The 20924-nt window shown below is 38.7% G+C and overlaps 1 protein-coding gene across 3 annotated transcripts; it reads left to right on the forward strand.

Annotated features, from left to right (window-relative positions):
- Window positions 1–879: 879 nt before the first annotated feature.
- sgip1b (SH3GL interacting endocytic adaptor 1b) lies at window positions 880–20599 on the forward strand. Of its 3 annotated transcripts, XM_057332894.1 has the most exons (23): window positions 880–1239; window positions 2175–2238; window positions 2432–2456; window positions 2564–2620; window positions 2710–2767; window positions 3360–3538; window positions 3678–3689; window positions 4349–4360; window positions 4843–4867; window positions 4997–5072; window positions 5207–5271; window positions 6335–6415; window positions 7729–7803; window positions 7896–8573; window positions 9113–9234; window positions 9306–9459; window positions 10002–10113; window positions 11369–11524; window positions 12509–12641; window positions 14516–14718; window positions 14809–14873; window positions 18291–18455; window positions 18868–20599. In XM_057332894.1, the coding sequence occupies exons 1-23, from the start codon at window positions 1230–1232 to the stop codon at window positions 18888–18890; spliced, it is 2550 nt and encodes an 849-aa protein (XP_057188877.1). In that variant the 5' UTR covers window positions 880–1229; the 3' UTR covers window positions 18891–20599. The 3 variants fall into 3 exon arrangements, with proteins under 3 accessions (XP_057188877.1, XP_057188875.1, XP_057188874.1); XM_057332891.1 differs by lacking the exons at window positions 880–1239; window positions 2175–2238; window positions 2432–2456; window positions 2564–2620; window positions 2710–2767 and having other exon boundaries at window positions 3495–3538; window positions 4317–4360; window positions 18868–20598; XM_057332892.1 differs by lacking the exons at window positions 880–1239; window positions 2175–2238; window positions 2432–2456; ... (1 more) ...; window positions 2710–2767; window positions 3678–3689 and having other exon boundaries at window positions 3481–3538; window positions 4317–4360; window positions 18868–20598.
- The last annotated feature ends 325 nt before the right edge of the window (window positions 20600–20924 follow it).

A 20924-nucleotide genomic window follows, 5' to 3' on the forward strand; every position in this document is an offset into this window, starting at 1 on the left:
TCTAATTTGCCTGGTTCAAAATTCTGTGCCTCAAAAATAAATCAAGATCCAACTGTATTCTCACACCAGAAGCATTTTTCATATGTCAGAAGTTGCTACATGTGCTTTACTGAAATGTAACCCTTACGAAAACTGACCATGGTTTTACTACAGTTAAAACTGAAAAACCATGGTTTTACTACAGTTAAAACAAAACAAAAACATGGTTACTGTAGTAAAACAATGGTTATCACAAAATAACCATGGTTTTGAAAACCATGTTTTTTGTAAAAACCATAGTAAACGATGGTTACTGTAGTAAAACCTTTTTTTCCCCCTAAGTAATCGATGCACCAAAAAAACATGGTTAATTTTCGTAAGGGAAATAGGCCTAAATGCCTTGATTTTTGGTGTATGTTGTCACAAAAGGCAATAACATTGAAAATGCTCTAAAAATGCTTAAACGTATGTACTGGGACAACTAACCACGTTCGGCTCTGTATTGACAGATTTTTTTACTGTAACTTAATGACTTCTGGATAGAGTAAATAATGCAAGTAATTTGGTGTCAAACCTCTAGGTGGTGCTCGCTTGCCCGTTTATATTCCGTTTGACAGTCGTGCGTTCCGCGAAGGAACGAATCCTACTACGGCGAGTGACTGACTCATGAATATTAATTACGTAACGTGACGGTGATCCAGTAGACCGAAAGGACGACGTTAACACGCTGGTCAGACTCAGCTTCATGCTGCGCTGCGCAGTCCGATCTGAGTATGATATCGGAGTACAGAGAGCAGACGGTCTCGCGATAATTTGATGTCATACTCGCTGCATAAACGCAAACACGCCTATCGAGTTCGCTTACGTTGAAAGGCTTGGCTCATGAATAACCATTAAAATACGTGACTGGACGATCCGGGAAGGTTACTAAGCAACGTCACCGTGACCTTATTAATATTCATGAGCCGATCCTTCGCCATAGTATGCTTCGTAATTTCGTGACCCTCCCAGAGACTTTCATTCTCCGTTCATCGGCTGTCCTCAGCATCCCCTCTGTGATGATGGCGCGTGTGGATGGTGTATGATGCAGCGATGCCCGGGGCCTAACCCACCGGTTACCGGGAAACGAGACGAGAACGCGCGGATTGGGCATTATGCACCTTTCCTCTACCAACCGGTCACCGGATCCCTGCTTTATTTTATGTCAGTCTCTGTGCTCGGTTGAAACCGAGGAATGAAGTGTTGCAACCATGATGCAAGGTAAAATGCACTTTAGGCCCGCATCGCTGTGTCTTGAAATCTAGCTAGTCATATTGTTTCATTTGTCATGCAAAGTACTTTACCTAGTATGCATGATGTCCAAATGTAGCACACGCTTGTTTTGATGTTTGTCTCCTTGAAGGAGGTGGAAGATCACGTCTCACGTTGTGTAGCCGGTGTGCATCTTGAAACTGGAGTTGCATGTATATTTACACCTGGACACAAAAACACAAGCATCCTAATGGGAGCCTTTGAAGGGTGACCCAGTGGAAAAGGACAAGGCATCAGGATGTTGTGTGCATTCTGCTCTGTGTCCACTCTCATGATTTCAGGTCATTTCATGTCTCCGATTGATCCCCTGTAATTTAATCTGATTATATTACACCGTCCTTATTTAATGGAATTAGAGTAGGTAGCTAACAGATTTCACATCCTCCTGTGTGTTTGTAGTAATTCAGCTTAATTGCTTGACTTTTAGCCAAGGGATAGTGAGAAATATCATCTTTTCTCTAAAAGACTAGGGGCATGATGGGTGAACACACACACGGAGCGTTTTACACTGGTACTGAGACCCAGAAGCGTTCTGGTATGCCATCATGCCAAGATCTCCAGGCTATAAATTGTTGTCATGCTGTGCTTGTTCATATTCACCATGTTGCCTTTTCTTTGCTTCCTTGGGGTGATTGATTCTGCAAATAAGTAGACTAAGATTGAGGCCTTACAAAAAACATGGTTTTTGTATTTTGTTACGTAATTATTTAAGTTGTCTCTCATTGTTTTGATTTATTAAAATCAATTTAAAATGATTTTTCATCCATGCATTTATTATGACCTCATATTATTAATGTACAATTATCCTTATTCATTAAGCTTACAAGCATTCAAAATGAACTGTATATTATTTGTTTCTTGACCATAAATATGATTTTTAACAGGATTAAAAAAGCGTACCCGAAAAGCTTTCGGGATACGGAAGAAAGAAAAGGACTCTGACTCCACGTGAGTAAAAACACAGATGGACACAGCCTGTTTCTGTTTTGATATGTTACTGAATAAAATATTTTAGAACATGGTATAACTATGTATGTATATAGTGTATATATATATATATATATATATATATTATTCATGCATATTAGAATTCTCGTTGTGTATGGTACCTAATATAAACCATTGCTTTCTTCTTTTTCAGGGGATCACCAGACAAAGATAAATCTGTGAGTACAGTCAATAAATTATCTCTACAAACATACTTTAGCTAGTGATTCAATGTTTCATTTTGATAGTTCATACAATGGTTCATCGCTCACTTTTTTAATCCCAGAAAAAAGCCAATGGTGCACCCAACGGTTTCTATGGTGAGATCGACTGGGATCGATACGTAAGGAAATCTTTCTGAATTCTAATTTTACATAATATTTTTACAGCTAATGTGAATGTTAGAATTCACCTGTTTCTCTTCCATAACAGAACTCACCTGATGTGGATGATGAGGGTTATAGCGTTAAACCCGGAGAACAAGGGGGAAATATCCTTTACATTTTTGAATATCTATTTCAAATGTTTCTCACAGTCCAAGTTTACTCATCTGTTTTTTTATTTATCAAAGAAACAACAAGTTTTAGGGATAATATTTTGTTACAACAACCATGGTCTTCTTTAAATGTTTCCGTAAATGCATCTCATCGCAGGTTTGAGCAGTGCTTTCCTCAATCCTTGTAACATATTTTAATGAACGGAAAGTCTCTTTATTTTGTCATGGTGATTGGCTTTTCTTATGCTAATGCATGTGTCTCTCAAGGGTGCACACTGTTTTGCATAAGTGCATAATGACTGTGATAAGAGTCATAAAATGTAGTTTTCCGGTTGGTCATGCGTTACTGTTTTATGCTTTCTCGTGTGTGCATATGGCAATTTAGGAACTAGATTTTTAAAATGTGTTTGTTAAATTCTTTGCCGTAATACTTTGGTGTTCTGGGATGTGGCGCGATTCAAGGTGGTATCACTCATGTCTGCACCTCGGTGTGAGATTACAGGTGAAGATTAGAGGTTACACTCCCGAATGGTCTTTATTTTACTAGCTCTCATTTGTGAAAATAATCTTTCTTAACACGACTCACCAGCTCCGAAGGTCAGGACGTTCTGCTCCTCCAGCGAGTCGGAGGGTGAGGAGGAACATGGGAACAAATTTAAGATCAAGATCAAGCCGCTGGCAGCAAACAGTGGAAACTGCACAGTGTCCACTATGGATGAGCTGAAGGCGTCGGTGGGGAGCCTGGCGATATCACCGTCTCCTCTGGTAAGGCTCTTGAAATGATCATGCTACAGGTCTGAGATCACTCGTAATCATGTGAGAAGGGGATAATGCTCATGAGTTCCTGTTTAGTGTCACATCTGAGATGAATTCATTTGTTTCTTTTGTTTGTTTCCTCACACAGAGGAAGAGTCCGGTAAGTGGTTGTTGTACACTGCTTGTGATAATTCAGACCTCTTCACTCTTTGACTTTATTTGTCATGCATCTCATCAGTCTGTGCTTGGGAAGAAAACATCTCATGTGTGTTTTTTTATGGTTGTGTGATCATCGTGAAGCATCATCTGAACATCTTGCTGTGTAATAAGTAATCAATGAAGAAGTGGTCACATAAATCCAGTCTGATTTGGTGGTTATGAATGTCAGTGGATTTATGTTTAGATTCATCATCATAGGTTCATTTTTATGCATTTATTTACATTTTTAATTAGCTGAAATTTTCATCTAACAAATACTTTTTCCTTCTAAAATTCTGTTTTAATGCATTTTTAGGAAAACAAATTGTTGTGTGTGCGTATTGAACATTATTTTTTTCTGCTAGTCTTTTAAAATCGCACAGAACAGAATTAATCAGTCAAGTCAATTAATCTTCCATTAGAATGCCTTGTTTTTTATTTAGCATTTCACATTCAATTTAGTTTGTACAGTAAATTAGAGGCAAAGTAACAGTGTTCTTGATTCACTGTGTGTCCTCATGTGTTAACAACAGTTTTCCTTTCTGATGTTTTTCTTATTATTTATCCTGATCTTTGACTCCCTGACCAGGTCTCTGCTTTCTTCCTTTATGCTGATCACAGAGGAGAAGTCCAGTAAGTACCGTCATTGAAGCTTTGATTTATTTTTTGCTGGCATAATATTACTTAGTAATTTTTCTGGAGCTTCATTACCAATACATAAATAATGCATCGATTCTTATAGTGAGTGTTTGTTGTGGATGTTGTTTTATGTACATTAGATGTATTGTTTTCGCATGCGCAGTAGACCCCGTTTCATTGAGATGATTCTGTGCTGACAGCTCGATAAGATGGACCAATACGAGTGATTCATTAGATTCTTGATATCACCAGCAGCTTCTGCATGTTGAATGTAATCTCAGCTGGAGTTCAGTGTTGGCATCTGATCTCGGTTTTCCATTAGCCCAATAATTGTTTGTCGCTGATTGGTCGTGTCGGAGAACATTCATCAGTTTCGATGAATGAAAATACAGTTATACTATGTACTATATTACTGTGCCTGTGCACTAAAGTTATTTTACTATTATTTTTTGCTTGATTTTTTTTCTTTATTACAGTGTCCGATGAAAAGAAACCTGTCAAGTGAGTGTATTATTGACATTCATTTATTTCCTAAGCTTTGATGTTCTGGACGACATATCGGTATCAAATAATAATAAATTGTATTTATAAATACAGACAATCGCTCTCTTACGTTCTTGCATATTCCAGGTGAGGACATTGCCAGACCAAGACGATCCACTCCAACACCCACGACAACCCCGGGGCCTGGTTCTGACACACCCAGGTTAGCCTAAAAACCCAGATGGAACTGTTTGTGGTTCTACACTCTTTATTAATTACTAAATTAAACGAAATTACATGTTGGTGTCTGGAGGTTCTTGATGTGCTTTGATCTTGTTTTCTGTTTTTGTTTGGTAGAGAAAACAGCTCAGTGTTCTTCGGGCCACCATTTGAGACAAATGTTGAAGCACACAATTCAGAAGGTAAATCTTATTGACAGGCTTTTTAAATAAAGACTAAATTACAAAATGAGAATAATAACAATTAATGGCCATTATTTAAGTAATTTAATAGGGTTGGAAGTATATTGTGTGACTGTAGAAATACATAAACCATTAGAGATTCTGCTATACTGTTTTTACCATGGTAGATATTATATGACATGGCAACACATGGCATTGTGAGAGAAAAATTAAGAAATACAAGCAGATTGTGTCCCATACAAGACAAGAAAAAAATTGGTTCACCCAAAAACATTTTTTTCCATTACTTATTTTGTTCCAAACTTGTTTGACTTTCTGTTGTGTGACTTTTCTCTACATTTCTACATTGTAGAAATTATATCATTATGTAATCTCCCAAGATTTTTCATATGTTCCACAGAAGAAATAAAATCTATAATAAGAATAAGAAAGTATACAAGCTTTTGTCATATGGATGTGGTTTGACTTCATGAATTGACTGAACCGATTATTCTGAACAGATTATTCTGCAAACTGTATAGGTTTAAAGGGATAGTTCACCTAAAAATGTAAAAAATTGTTGCAAACCTCTATACATTACTTTGTACTCCCAAACACAAAGGAAGATATTTGGAAGAATGTCAGTAACCCAACCGATCTCATCCCCCATTGACTCCCATAGTATTAATTTTCCCTTCTATGGCAGTAAATGGGGGGTGAGATCTGTTTGGTTACTGACATTCTTCCAAATATCTTCCTTTGTGTTGAGCAAATCAAATACATTTATACAGGTGTGGAGCAACCTGAGGGTGAGTAAATGATGACAGAATTTTCATTTTCACTTTGCCACTTTATTATTATTTAACATAAAATACAGTAGGGTTTTATAACATTATACTGCCCACACTTAATCTCTGCTTTATCTACATATTCAGACATTAACTCTGGCATTATCAAAAAAATGAACATAAAAAATATTTTGTATCCCTTTTATCAATATGACAACTGGAAGTTTTCATTTGATCCCAGAATTGTATTGAGGAATGTTTTTCATTTGTACTAATAATGTCCTCTTGTTTCTCAGTGTTCATGGTGGAGCCAGAGTTGTGGTGTCAGTCGAGCTCGACCTCCAGTTGTGTTCTGATCAGATCACTCCCCACTGGAGGTACTGAACCAAACCTTCACCTCATACTATTTTCCTTAAGCATGAGAATGTCAGATATATGGAAAACGTGTCTTTATTTGCATGTACATGTAAATAACAGCGTGATGCATCAAAGTTGTAAAGAATAAAAATACAGAATGGCAAAATAAAACACTAAGGCCGTAACTAATGAAAAGGTGTTGTTATGCTGCCGGCTACATGTAATTGGATTTCAGTTTGCCTGAGGGTACAACAAAATTTTCTGTGACTATAAATCAATTAATAAAAAAATATACGTAAACATGTGGTATTCAAAGATTTTTCTTAAGAGAAACATGACACAGATGTTAGTTTTTATCATGATATTTTATTATACAGCCCTTGATCATTTCATTCTGATCAGATTGGCATTCTGCAGTCAAATATCTTCATATAATAACTGCAATTGCCGTCTGTTATTTCCTACATTCAGCCATACAGTTGTGCGAGTGTCATTTGTGTCAATCTGTGATATTGTGAAAGCTTGGGTGTTATCATGGATGGCACACTGTCCTTTGAAACTTAAATTAATAATATCACGCGGACTGCATATTTCCACCTACGTAATATTAACTGTCTTCGTTTTTCTCTCTCAACCAACAATACAGCAGTTCTTATTCACGCACTAGTCACCTCATGTATAGACTATTGTAACGCCCTTCTCACTGGTGTTCCCTCCAAATTTCTATATACTGTAAGCTCCAGTTGGTTCAGAATTCTGCAGCTTGTGTTCTTTCTAGAACACCTTCTACTGTGCACATTTCTCATGTTCTTCAGCAATTGCACTGGTTTCCAGTAAAGGATCGAGTCGATTTTAAGATTCTGTTACTTACTTACAAGGCACTCCATAATCTTGCACCCCAATATCTTACTTAACTTCTTCACGTTTACACCCCTTCACCTGCTCTCAGATCTTCATCTTCAATTTCTCTTGTGTTACCTCGTATTCGACTTACTACCATGGGTGCGAGATCTTTTAGCTGTGCTGCCCCCCGCCTATGGAACTCCATTCCCTTAGATATCCGAAACAGCGATTGCTTGCGGACTTTTAAAACACGTCTTAAGACGTATCTTTTTATTCAAGCTTTTTTATAATATGCTCTACTGAATCTGTCCTGCATTTAATCTGTGTATGCTGAGTGTTTTTTGTCTTGTGCAGTGATTTGTACTTCTATTTTATTCTTTGCCTGTTTGTGAGGTGACCTTGGGTGTTTTGAAAGGCGCCATTAAATAAAATGTATTATTATTATTTTCTCATGTAATGAGAGCGAAATGACTTTCATCTTTCCTTTTAGCTCCGCCTCCACTTCCTCCAAAGAACATCCCTGTCACCCCACCTGGACGTAGCTCCAGCTCTGTAGAATCCTCTGGTAAGAACATAACGTTTATTTTTAAAGGTTAAACTTGCGGATTGTCTACAGCAGTTCCATGCATGTGTTTGATGTTTATTATTTTTGTGCAGGTTATTATAGTGTGGTTCCTAGTGTCAGAGGAGACAGATCATCCTCTGCCTATCAGGACACTCCATTATCTGACCCAACTGGAGGTGCATCTATGCCAGACTTGGACAATGTTTTTGGCGCTGTCGACACGCCAAAATCCGGATCGGATATGGTGCACTGCAGCTGGGTGAGCTTCGCAGAGGGCTCTCCTGCCAGACCTCCACCTCCAGATGAGCCAGCCCCTTCTCCACCTGTGTCCTCTTCCCCTGCGGACTCGCCCCCGTCGTCGCCCCTCAACCTCCCACCTCCCGCCTCATCACCTCCCCCTCTTCACCCCATCCCACCTCCGGATTCACCTCCACCACCTCCACCCTCAGAATCTCCACTTAGCCCCCTGCCGCTTCCCTCCTGCTTTCAGCTCCCAGAGGTAGAACTTGGTCATGAGATCCCCATTACCCCATCCAGCTCTGGGCTGCCCTTCTTGCCATCAGACCACCCAAGATATGGAGCCATATCGTCCGCTCTTACCCTGAGAGATGATAACAGAAGAACACCAGAGTTGTCTTTGGTGAGAGAAGAGCTTGCTGTGTTTGGAACGTCTCCTAAAGACATGGCAACAGGAGGCTTCAGGGGAACCCCACCTCCACTGCCTCCTCCAACTTACAGGACTGTAATGGGCTCTCCAGGGCCTGGCAGTGGTAAGTTATCAGTTATGATGGTGTGCAATATTTAGTCCACAGTTTGCTGAATACAATGCAAAGTGAACAAAATTACACATTTTTTGCAATTCTGCATAATTAATGATTTTATGACAAAAGATCCATTTGTTTTTATTTACATAGAGCTTTTCACAGTTTTGCATTGTTCCGAAGCAGCTTTACATACATTTAGACAGTAGTTACTACATATAATTATGGAAAATAACTCCTTCGGCAAAGAAGCGATAGCGTGACAACATCTTAGTTCTGTGTCAGCTGCCGTAGTGCTTCAAAAGAGAGTAGGGAGGGGTGGAGTGAGCCTTTGGTTGCAGTTTGCAACCTCACCACTAGATGCCGCTAAATTTTAGGCACTGGACCTTTAACATATTCAGTGTTATCCACACAGCTACTGTAAATGAATGCCTGTAGCTTGCTTATACCTTTTACAACTGTACACTTAATGGCGACCTCAGTGCTGTTTTGTGAACCACATCCTGGTACTTAGATATATAACACAGCATCGGCTCTTATGCTTCTAGGGCCGTCCTCTCCTGCACGTGCTGGTACACCACTGTCTGCTGGAAGCCCAATCCCACCTCTACCACCAAGACCATCTTCAAGGCCTAAACTACCACCTGGAAAACCAAGTCTAGCAGAACTGGTACGACTGCAACAGAGGTCATTTTTCATTTAGCAAACCACATTTCATTAAAATCATTTTATTCTCCCCAGGCTCGTCCCTTCAGCCCCCCCATTCACTCCTGGAGTCCTCCACCCTTCGCTCCTCTGGCCAGAGCTGAGAGCACCTCCTCCATCTCCTCCGTCACCTCTCTGAGCGCAGCCTCCACACCGACATTGGGCCGTGAACTTAACCTGTCCGTGTCAGGTTAGTGCTTAAAGTGATAGTTCACCAAAAAATCTAAATTCTGTCATCATTTACTCTCACCCTCTTGTTGTTTCAAACCTGTATGACTTTCTTTCTTCTGCAGAACACAAAAGATAATTTGAAGAATGTTGTTAACAGCCCTATTCACTTGCATTGGTTTTGTGTCCATACAATAGAAGTGAATGGGGGCCAGTGCTGTTCGGTTACCAACTTTCTTCAAAATATATTTTTCTGTGTTCTGCGGAAGAAAGAAAGTCATAAAGGTCTGAAATGACAATAGGGTGTGTGAATGATGACAGAATTTTCATTTTTGGGTGAACTATCCCTGTCAATCAACTATTGCTTATTTGCAACCCATACTTAGGGTTTTGGGCTGCTTTCTCCTAAATGTTAATTTTGCTGCAATGTGCATGTTTATTAATAGTAATTTCTAGTGAATGTCCAAGTTTGACGATCATAATGCTTCATAAAGTCATATTACTATCAATGTCACAGGTTGCACTACTTTCAGGTAAACCTAGATCTACTTCTTCTAATTTCAGTATGTTCCAGAGGTCCAAGCCCCCTCACAATGGGACCCCAGGACACTCTACCAGTAGCAGCCGCCTTCACAGAGACCATCAGCGCCTACTTTAAAGGAGCAGATCCCACCAAGTAAGCAGCTACCACATTAAACTGAGTTTACAAATACATTACATTTATGTGTTTGGTATATGTGTCAGGTATCCAAAGCGACTCACAGTGCATTCAAGTTATAGGTTTTGTCAGTATGAGTATTCTCTGGAAATCAAACCTACAGTATGGCCTTTGTGCTTCTATTACAGTGCTCTACCAACTGAACTAAAGTTTTCATTTGAAGTCATGTAGATAATGTACCGTCTCAACAACACCTGTGAGGAGCTTAAATGTTAGCTGATATTTTGGTGGCTTTTGGTACCACTTCCTGTTTGTTTCTCTTGATCGTCTGCAAAAGCTGTGTTTTGTTGGCGCTGTTTAGTGGTACATACAGTAGACGGTGCAGCCTGCAAAGTTTCTGTCAGGTTGGGAACACACTATAACTGTGGATTTAAGATTCATCAATGCAGTCAAAACCTTGTTGTGTCAACAGTAATGTAGAGACGGTAGATGTGGGAGGATCGCAAACTACTGACAAAGAATAGTCTTGGCACTTGTCCATGGGATTTAAATATAATGGGTAATTCTCAGAAAACTGTGCCATTTACACTAGTCGGCTATTTATGTTGATCTTTTCCGATTAATGCTGGGCTTTTTAAAAGAATGGGAACCACATTGAAAATGTTTCATAACAACCTTACAGTAAATGCTGTGACATTATTTCCTGTTAGTATCCTTGGTCAGTATTTTTTTCTGTTCTGACTGATTTTTTTTTCTACAAAAGCTTGCAACAGAGCCTGATGCCAATATAAATACTAAAATATTTAAATATTGTTCCTAATAAATTTGTGATTAAAAACTTTAACAGAAACATTTAATTTAACCATTTGGTCAAAGTTGATGTCACTCATTTAAATATACATCAAAGAGTTTACAGCAGTCGGCATCGTTAGTCTTGTGGTTAATGCGGCGACACATAGCGCCAGTGCGCTCACGGCAACCTGGGCTCGATTCCCGTTCCCACCGGTCCTGCTCCCATCTCCTCCCAATATCTTCCTGTCAACTCTCTACTGTACGCTGTCATTAAATGCATAAAAGCCCCAAAATATATAAAAAAAGAATGTTAAAAAAAGAGTGTACAGCAGATGTGGACATGCAAATATTTTATGAGAATTACCCCGGACTGTCCCTCATTCAGATGAGTCTCAGTGGTTTCAGTTTACATCATCATTTCAAGTCAGTTCCTCAAAAATCTTTGAATTTGAGTGACTTTCTGACACCCTCTGTGTTTCAGATGTCTGGTGAAGATCACGGGGGAGATGGTATTGTCTTTCCCAGCCGGGATCACCAGACACTTCTCCAGTCATCCCAGTCCGCCAGAACTAACCTTCACCATCAGCCAGTACAGTCGACTGGAGCAGGTTCTTCCCAACCCACAGCTCCTGTGCTGGTAAAATAAACTCCCACAATACTGATGTCCAATTTGAGATTGATTTTTTTAATGATTTGGTCCAACTGAACTGCAAATGGAGATTTTTTCGTTTGGTTTAGCAAACAGCAGTATTCAACTAAATATTTCACTTATTACAAATATGATGAAATTGCTGTGTTGCATTTTCCTAATATACATTTGAGTGACACAAAAGAGGCAGTGAAATAATTCATCAAAAATAAATGTATTGGATTTATAGAATAGGAAAGTTATAGGTGGATGATAAAGAGGTAACAAAAACACAGTTACAGTAGGACGTAGGGACCTGAATGTTTGGGGCATCGGGCTTTTCTGGCTTGACCTATTCAGTTCAGCCAGAGTTCTAACCAGGTCCAGAAAATACGATCACATAACCCCAATGTTATCATCCCTTCACTGGCTGCCCATTAAGTATCGTATTGACTTTAAAGTTCTTTTAATTACTTATAAAGCCTTAAACGGTTTAGCCCCTACCTACATAACAGAGCTTCTACCACACTACAACCCATCACGCTCTCTAAGATCTCAAAACTCCGGACTTTTGATAACACCTAGAATAACTAAATCCACCTAAACTCTGGAATAGCCTTCCCGATACTATTCGAGGATCAGACACACTCTCCAAATTTAAATCTTGATTAGAGACACATCTTTTCAGCCAAGCATTCACTTAATGCATAATATGCTAAATAAACCACCGTGAGACTGCATTTATTAGATATTATTTACTAGAATAATCTTGCTTGTTCTATAAACACCATGCACTGTGCTGTGTTTTACCTTTTTTGTGTTTTTCTTATTTTCTCCTGTAAAGCGGCTTTGGAACAATGCACATTGTGAAAAGCGCTTTATAAATAAAACTGAATTAAGCGATAGCGATAGTGAGTTTTGCATAGTCAAGCATGTAATGAAAATGTAAATGTTTGAAATAGACGAATAAAACGTGTTTAATTTGTTTTACAGTGACACCACTCCACCTACAGGTGACTCAAAGGAGTTTTGGGTGAACATGCCGAGCTTGATGAGTCACTTGAAGAAAGTTGCTGAGCAGAGGCCACAGGCCACGTATTACAATGTGGACATGCTCAAATACCAGGTGAGCTTTAAAGTGGCTGTAACTCAGACAGTTTCTGCGTATCACATGTTAATCTTCTTGAGTACTTACAGAATAGTATCGCACCCTTCAGATATCCGTGGGGTCTTTAGTTTGATCACATTTACGTATAAAAGACAGATACAGCTGTACGATTATTTCCGAAAACATACGACGCATGCGGGGGAGAGGGCGGAACCATAGCACGTGCGCACCCATTGCCAACAAAACACAGACTATGGGGTCGATCAGACAGAACGCGCTTTTCATGTTCGAAAACGCAAGGCGCGCAGCGCTGCTCTTTTGGTTAACTCTTTGAAAAGAGCAGCGCGCAGCGTTTTTTTTATGTTGCTAGGTAACCACCGAAACAGCTGTCAGTCAAGGATTATAGCGTGAGCGCTCTAGTTGCTGTTAACTGTCATATTATCAGAAACTTTAAAAAGGTACAAGCAGAGGGCGCTTGCTCTGACCTTGCTCGGTTAACCCGCGTCAGCCAACACAAGTTTCTCCTTCATTCTTACAGTCTCCGGACGTTTCAAGCAACTATAACATTTCCGTCCCGCCTCTCCTTTCATTCGATTGGACAATGGGAAAAAAGGCGCATGACATCAACTGCTTTTCTGCTCAGAGTTTTCAACTTTAGGCGCTCAGAGCTCTCCGCCAAAAACGCGAGGTGCTGCAGGCGGCAAAAACGCGAGGCACCCGGCGCGTATAAGCAGCACGCAAAACGTTCCCTGCCAACTGAAAACAATTCAAAAGAGGCGCGTCTAACAGCAAAAAGGCGTCCTGTCTGATCGGCCCCTATGTCCACACTAATGCGTTTTGGTTTGAAAACGGAGCTTTTTAAAAACGCTCTCTAAAGTTGGATAAATTTGAAAACGCTGTTTTCGTGTTGTAGCGTGGATGAGGAAAACGGAGACGTTCAAAGACGATGATGCATTTTTCGTCATGCGATGTAGTCATGTGACCAAGTGCCGAAGCTTCTTACGATTCACACATGCGCTATACGGTGACATCATAGTTTTCAGACGCTTCAGTGTGGATGGCCAGCGTTTAGCAAACGCTTGAAACGCTAGTGTGGACGAAGAGCGTTTTTGAAAATGAAAACTCTGTTTTCAAATGTAAACGCATTAGTGTGGACATAGCCACAGACATATGACGTGTGTGGTTTATGTCCGGCATCTTTTAGCGCTGGGACCGCTCCATCTATCAGTTTCAAACGATCTCCAAATCCAGCGTTATGTCCACCATTTATATAACATCCATCTCTGAAATGGCATGAACAAACAAACACTCCTAAACTTCTCTCACTATCGCAAGAGTAACGAGCTGCAGGCCCACAGCGCAGCCAATCTTGACGCAGCCCAGCCAATCTTGATGGTAAGCGGGTCTTCCTATCGTTCGTCAGTTGACGCGTGGGTGGGCTATTTCTTTCGCCTTGGGCGTGCTTTTCCAGGAGAAATGCGAAATAAGGGACTAAGAAAAGTTGTTACGTAATGGTTTTTCATGTTTGAAAAAAACTTTCCGAAACCTATACGAATGTTGGGGGAGTGTATTGAGCACAGAAATACTACATAATACGTCTATCTCGTTTTTTGACAAGTTGACCATGTCAAGCTTGAGAAGACAGCACGATTAACATTGTAAAGGAGTCAGAATGCATGAAACACCGTTGCACATCCCCTTTAAACAATGTTGTTTTGTAGTGCATTCAGTAACATTAAACACATTTTGGTTACATTAAAACAATATATATTATAGAGTTGATTTATATATCCATATTATGTTGCATTTGCATCATTTCTATATATGCTTTTATTCGAAAAATATCCTTACATGCTGCTATTTGCATGTGCTTGTGATATTTATGCTTACAGGTGTCTGCTCAAGGGGTCCAGTCCACACCACTGAATTTGGCCGTGAGTTGGCGTGGCGATGCTAGCTGCACAGACCTCAGGATAGACTATAAATATAATGCAGAGGCCATGCTGGCGCCCACACCTCTCACCAACATCCAGTTCATGGCAGCTGTGGACGGTGGCGTAAACAAACTGCAGGCCATGCTTCCACCGGCCACCTGGTAGGAATCTGGCAAGAACATCATCTTCCACACCCTCAAACAGCAGCGTATTGAAGTGCAGTCATGTTTGTCTGTGTGTTGCCTCATAAGGAATCCAGAGATGCAGAAAATAGCATGGAAGATCCCAGAGCTTTCCCAGAGGTCTGAAAATGGAGGTAAATGTTCATTAGATGTAAAATGTTTCGACGGCAAGTTCAACAACAGCTTTGCGAGAGCTTTTCTTAGCGTAGCTCTTTCTGGCATCTGCACAATGTGGTGTCTTTGGCAGAATGCCTTAGTGGTAGTAAATTTGATTGCTTACAGGATTTGCAAAGCAAACGGAAAAAGCTGAAGATGTTGGTTATTTCATTCAAACAATACAGACTGTTTGGAAACATAAAATAAAATGCAATGTAAGGATGGATAGTCTCAATATATGATTCTGTGGCAGGTTAAAAACAGGCCAGTTTGAAGTCCTCAGCTGAATAATACAGAGATCATTAGTGAAAGGCTGTTCGAGTGGCAGACATGATGTCAAGCTTGTTTTAATTCTGCAAGCTTAGCAGTGCGCAGTTCACTGCAGTCAATCATCTGCTTTCCATCCACCTGTAGTTTGCTGTAGCATAAAGCAGAAACAGAATCAAAATCTTAAAACTACATTTATAAGTTTGTCTTTTAGCACTCATTCTCAAATGTTTTTTCATACTACACCTAACCACGGGTTAACCCTTTAAAAGGAGGTTAGTACAATCATAATTGTTCACACACTGTTTTAGTTTCAGCATCTGATAACAACAGATCTGGTATTAAAGATGATGTGTGTAATTTCCTTGAGGATGTATTGACAGAAATAACTATGTGCAGAGATGGCAAAAGTACACACATCCTTTACTTAAGTAGAAGTACAGATACTCATGTTTAAAAGTACTCAAGTAAAAGTTTAAGTACTGACTAAACTTGTTTACTCAAGTAAAAGTAAGAAGTATGGGCTCTAAAATGTACTTAAGTAAAAAGTAGCCAATACTACTACTTGTTTTAGAGTCACGCTCGTACCTCACATCTGAACTACCATTATGTAGAACACAAGCATAAAAACGACTGATGGAATAAATCTATTTGCCACTACCTAGGTAGTGGAAAAAAACACAAATTTATAATACAATTATGATGTAAGATAAGAGCGTAAAGGACAAGCGTATTGATAATAAGTGTGACAGAATTCCCTTTGTCTCAAGTTCTCAACCATAATTTTAGCTATTCTTTGTGTTGCCTTCAGCCTTGCCCTTACAGAAAAGACACACGAAATTCACATGTGCAAAAAACACATGTGATCACATGTGAAATGTGTGTTTTTGGAACATTTTGGTGTGAATTCCATGTGAATTCCCATGTGAAACCCATGGGATAACATGTAAAAACCCATGGGATAACATATGCAACATGTCTCCACATGTGATCACATGTTCTTCACCTCACCACATGTTGCACGTCATCCCATGGGTTTTTACATGTTATCCCATGGGTTTCACGTGGGAATTCACATGGAATTCACACCAAAATGTTCCAAAAACACACATTTCACATGTGATCACACGTGTTTTTTGCACATGTTAAACGCATGTTGTATACATGTGATCACATGCGAAAAACATGTAAAAAACATGTGAAATTCATGTGTCTTTTCTGTAAGGGTGGTTCATGGCAGCTTCTTAGACTACTAGCCTATGTCTGTTATGCGTAATAGCCAGGAAATGACTGTTTGGTACTGTGATTGTCAAAACATTTTATAACAGAATTTCACTGCTTTCAATTTCAGATTAACTGTCCCTTTAAATTTTAAGTTTAAGCACAGACCAGTCACGGACATATCATTATACAAAGGTTGTAGACACTTGGGAGATCTTGTCAAAAAGAGAAAACTAAGAAATAAAGAGATAATTAATTAGGCAAGTCAATTTACTTGGTAACCATTACTGTTTTTCTCGATTGGTTAAACACACTTCTTGAAATTATGCCTCGCTTTAAAATATTAAATGTTTAGCCTCTTACATTGTACGTTACACTCGTTCAACATTAAAACTGATGTCAGTGTTGCTAGATTAGGTGGATGATTTCCAGCCCAAAGGCTCACTAAAACCTACTCACTCCAACAAAACCAGCCCACAATTTTAACTGCCAAAATAATGTGATAGTATTTTATTGCAATGTCAATCAACGTTGATAAGGATCGTTTTTTATTTCCTTATAATTATAATCATGACAAGATGAAAAAATATAATAAAAATCAGGAAAATAGATCAAACAGATCAAACAAGGCAAATGCATTAAGAAAATTAGAAAATAAGACTAATAGGATATGTTCAGAAACCACTTCAAATGGCAATCAGGAAATTAGCGCATTTTTGTGCAAAAATGCCCACTATAATTAGTTCATCGGAAAGCAACGCGATGAGCTGGTATTTTTCACTCGTTCATGAACTTAACGCACACACCACGATAGCAAAAAATATGCAATTAATACATACTAATGAACAACAATAATGCGCTTACCTTAACGAGCTGCCTTAACTTCTGACAGAACTACAGTACAGTACATCTTTCCTGAAGTATATGTTTGTAGAACATGCAAAATTTAGCAAAACTGTTTTAAATTCAGTAGCTGTCAAGGATGAGTATGCCAGACTAAAGTCTGTAAAATTGAAAAGATTTGCTGATGCTGGACAGAAGTAATATAATCCCATTTTCAGTTTGATTTTATTAAATTGTTTAACTGTGCTCTGATTTCAATTACAGTTAACGTTATATTTACAAAGAATCTTTGAGTCGTCTCACCACATGTGTAATTCACATTGTGAGATTTGAGTCATCCTCCCACTTACTACTGTGCAATTTATATTTAGGCTACTTTGGCATTGCGGCCGCTTCAATAGCTAATTACATATTTTAAATCTGGTCCTTTCTCGCAAAAAAAACCCTACCATTCACGAGTCACCACATGATGCAGAATATCACGCTCGAGATCTGAGAACGGTTACTCCGTCTTCTTTGATTTGATTGGTCACCGCTTTGCTCTGTAAACAGTAACTCCCGCCTTCTTACATTTGATTGGCTAGTGGCCACCTCACACAGCGCTTCGGCTTTTAGGCAGACCTATGTGACTATGTGTTCAGAGGTGTATAAAGACCTTACATAATGGAGCATTATGTCTTTATTACCTTAGAATGAGCTGTTTCTATCCATCTACATACCGCGGGTCCCCTTGCATGAAATTCTACAGTAGCCCTGAACAGACAAACTACTCTACAGAGTGTGTTTGGTAAATACGTTGTGAAAATGTGACGACATCTTAGTTCTGTGTCAGCCTAGTGCTTTGAAAGGGAAGGGTGGAATGAGCCGTTTGTTGCAAGTCGCAACCTCACCACTAGATGCCGCTAAACTTCATACCCTGGACCTTTAAGATCCGTTTTTGGTTATCTGACAACAAGAGGTCAGCAATCCTATATAGAAGTTTAAATAGAGGCCAAATGTCAGGCTTTTTTATTACTGGTAAGTTCTCATTGTCTATTTTGTCCTTTTTTATCATTTCATCTCAGGAGTGGGAGCTCTACTGGCTCGCTTCCAGTTAGATGAGGGCCCCAGTAAACCGTCACAGCTCGCTGTTCAGTTCACCAGTGAGGGCAGCACTCTGTCTGGCTGTGATTTCCAACTTGTAGGGTCTGGCTACAGACTCTCTCTGGTTAAAAAAAGATTTTCTGCAGGTATGTTTGTTAAGTATTAACTTAAAATGTTTTTTTTTAAAGGAACAGTTCCCCAAAAATGAAAATGCTGTCATCATTTACTCACCCTAGAGTTGTTCCAAATCTCTCTGTATCGATTTCTTTGTGCTGATGAATACAGAGAAATATATTTGGAAGAATGCTTGTAACCAAACAGTTCTTGGCCACCATTGACGAAAAAAATGCTATATAAATTTCTTTGTTCACAAAAGAAGATATTTTGAAGAATGTTGGACAGCAAACAGTTCTGGGGCACTTTTGACTACCATTGTCATCTTTCCTACTATGGAAGTCAATGGGGTCCAAGAACTGTTTTGGGTGAACTGTGCCTTTAAGTCAGTTATAGCTTATATAACGATGTTTGTTTCAGACAGGGGTTTTTTGTATTCTACAGGTAAATATTTGGCAGACAACTGACCTGAGCACAGCAATGCTAGTGGGACTGTGAGTGGGATGATAAGATACTCTTTTGGCATTTCAAAGACTTTCAAAATGTTTTTAGTAAGATTCCAGAAGTACAGCACTAAAAATCTCACAAATAATGTCTGGTGCAGAAAATCATCAGTGCGTTCTGTGGGTGTGTGTATGTGAATATTAGTAAATATTTTGTGCGTATACAAAACAACTTCAGGATAAATGCAATAAAAAGGACTTTTTCGCAGGGTTCTCACAGAAGGCAGAATTTCCGTTTTCACTGTTGCACATTTTCTAAAAAATACAATTTTATTTCCTGATAAATGTGTGTGGTTTCACAATAGTTTTGAGCTGGAGATTTATCTTTCCCATATATAGCGTAGCAGAGTTTGGAGTTTTCTCTGTGCAAGAGTTTCTAGTTCATTTAACAGGTTCTAAGGTGCCACTCTCAGTTCTCAAGCATTTCTACAATTACAGATCTCTTCACATCAGTGTTTCGTTTGATGGTGAAGGCATGTTGAAATGCATCACTGCTGTCTTTTGTTCAATTATGTGCTTAAATTTGGATGTAACTGAAATTCATAGTTAATGCAAAAAGTGATGCCTACAGTACATGTTTTCTCTGTGTGTCTTTAAATAACATTCTAGGAAAATAAGACTCTGTTTGTGTCAGGGATGCAGAATTCCTTTGGTTGAAATGAATTTAAGGAATTAGTCAAGTGTAAACTGTTTTCCAATTGGTTTCCACAATGTGGATTTTCCTTTCACAAAACATTTTCCTGTAGCAATATTCAAAGATAATGTGTAAAAAATGTAAGATAGAAATTGTTATACATATATCCATGTGGATACAGAGTTTCTATGTATTGTCATAGAACAGATTACGTGTTAAGTTATTGTTAGCATTTCCGATTCATGATGGCACTTTATTTTTGTTTAGTAATTTATTTTAAATGTTTGTCGATTCTTTTATGTATCTAGTTGTTATTGTTCAATAAGGGTTTGAAAACTGTGTTTTTCCCTATTACAGAGAAACACTTCTTTACATTTACACTGTTATGCGTCATGTGTTTCTGTCATTTGTCGACATGCATATTTTGAAAAGTAAGTAACGGCTCATCTTTGTTCCCCATGTTGTTTGATTTTTGAGATATAGGGACCGTAATTTGAGATTCTCCCTCAAACATTCACTGGAAAGCCTCAAATCTCTCTTTTTTTCAGATATTATCATTTGAAACTATACATAATTTTCCTAGATAATCATCAGTGGTGTGGTTTGAATAAATCTGGTTACAGTGAAGTACAATGTTATCCCTGCAATTAATTAAGTGTACTTTGTTCATTGTTTTCTTTCAATTGTTTGGAGGCCTTACCTGACCTTAAATATGAGGCGGATAGACAGCTGCTGCCTGTGAATGATTCATTCTGGTTGAAACATGTCTCTCATTTTATATATATTTTTTGTGTTTGTCTGTTAACTTGCATCTTGTTCATACACCACTCAGAAAAAGGAATATGCAAACATTTAATGTATACAATAAACTGTCCCCAGATTGTAAGAGACTATAGAGGCTGAAGATGCTATGTATATCATAAGTGAAACAAAATGTAATGTCTTAAAAATAAAATCAAGAATTTCATGTTTAACATTCTGTTATGTTCATTGTCAGTGATACAATATAATGTACACTTTGAAGCTGATTAAAAAAGCATCATTACCTTTGTAAAATGTTATGTCAGGTGTTAATGTAGTGATCTTTTTAACTTTTTTGCTCTGTTTTAAAGATGTGATCCACACGGCAACACTGTCCCCATTTGCCCAGTCTAAAATGACCCTGTGCATTTTGCCTTGCATACATTTGGACATAGGGAGGCGCCATTGCTCAACGCTCTAATTTAACTAGTAAATGTTTGGTTTGTTTTCTGTTAATACTAATGGCCATGCCTTGTTAAACTTTTTAAACGTCAGGCATAATTAAAATAATGTTATTTTTTAGCACTTCTTACTTGTCCTAATATTACTCCTCCATTGTAATT

Source organism: Triplophysa rosa, linkage group LG5 (genome assembly GCF_024868665.1).
Source record: "Triplophysa rosa linkage group LG5, Trosa_1v2, whole genome shotgun sequence".
In the NCBI taxonomy this organism is placed as follows: Eukaryota; Metazoa; Chordata; class Actinopteri; order Cypriniformes; family Nemacheilidae; genus Triplophysa; species Triplophysa rosa.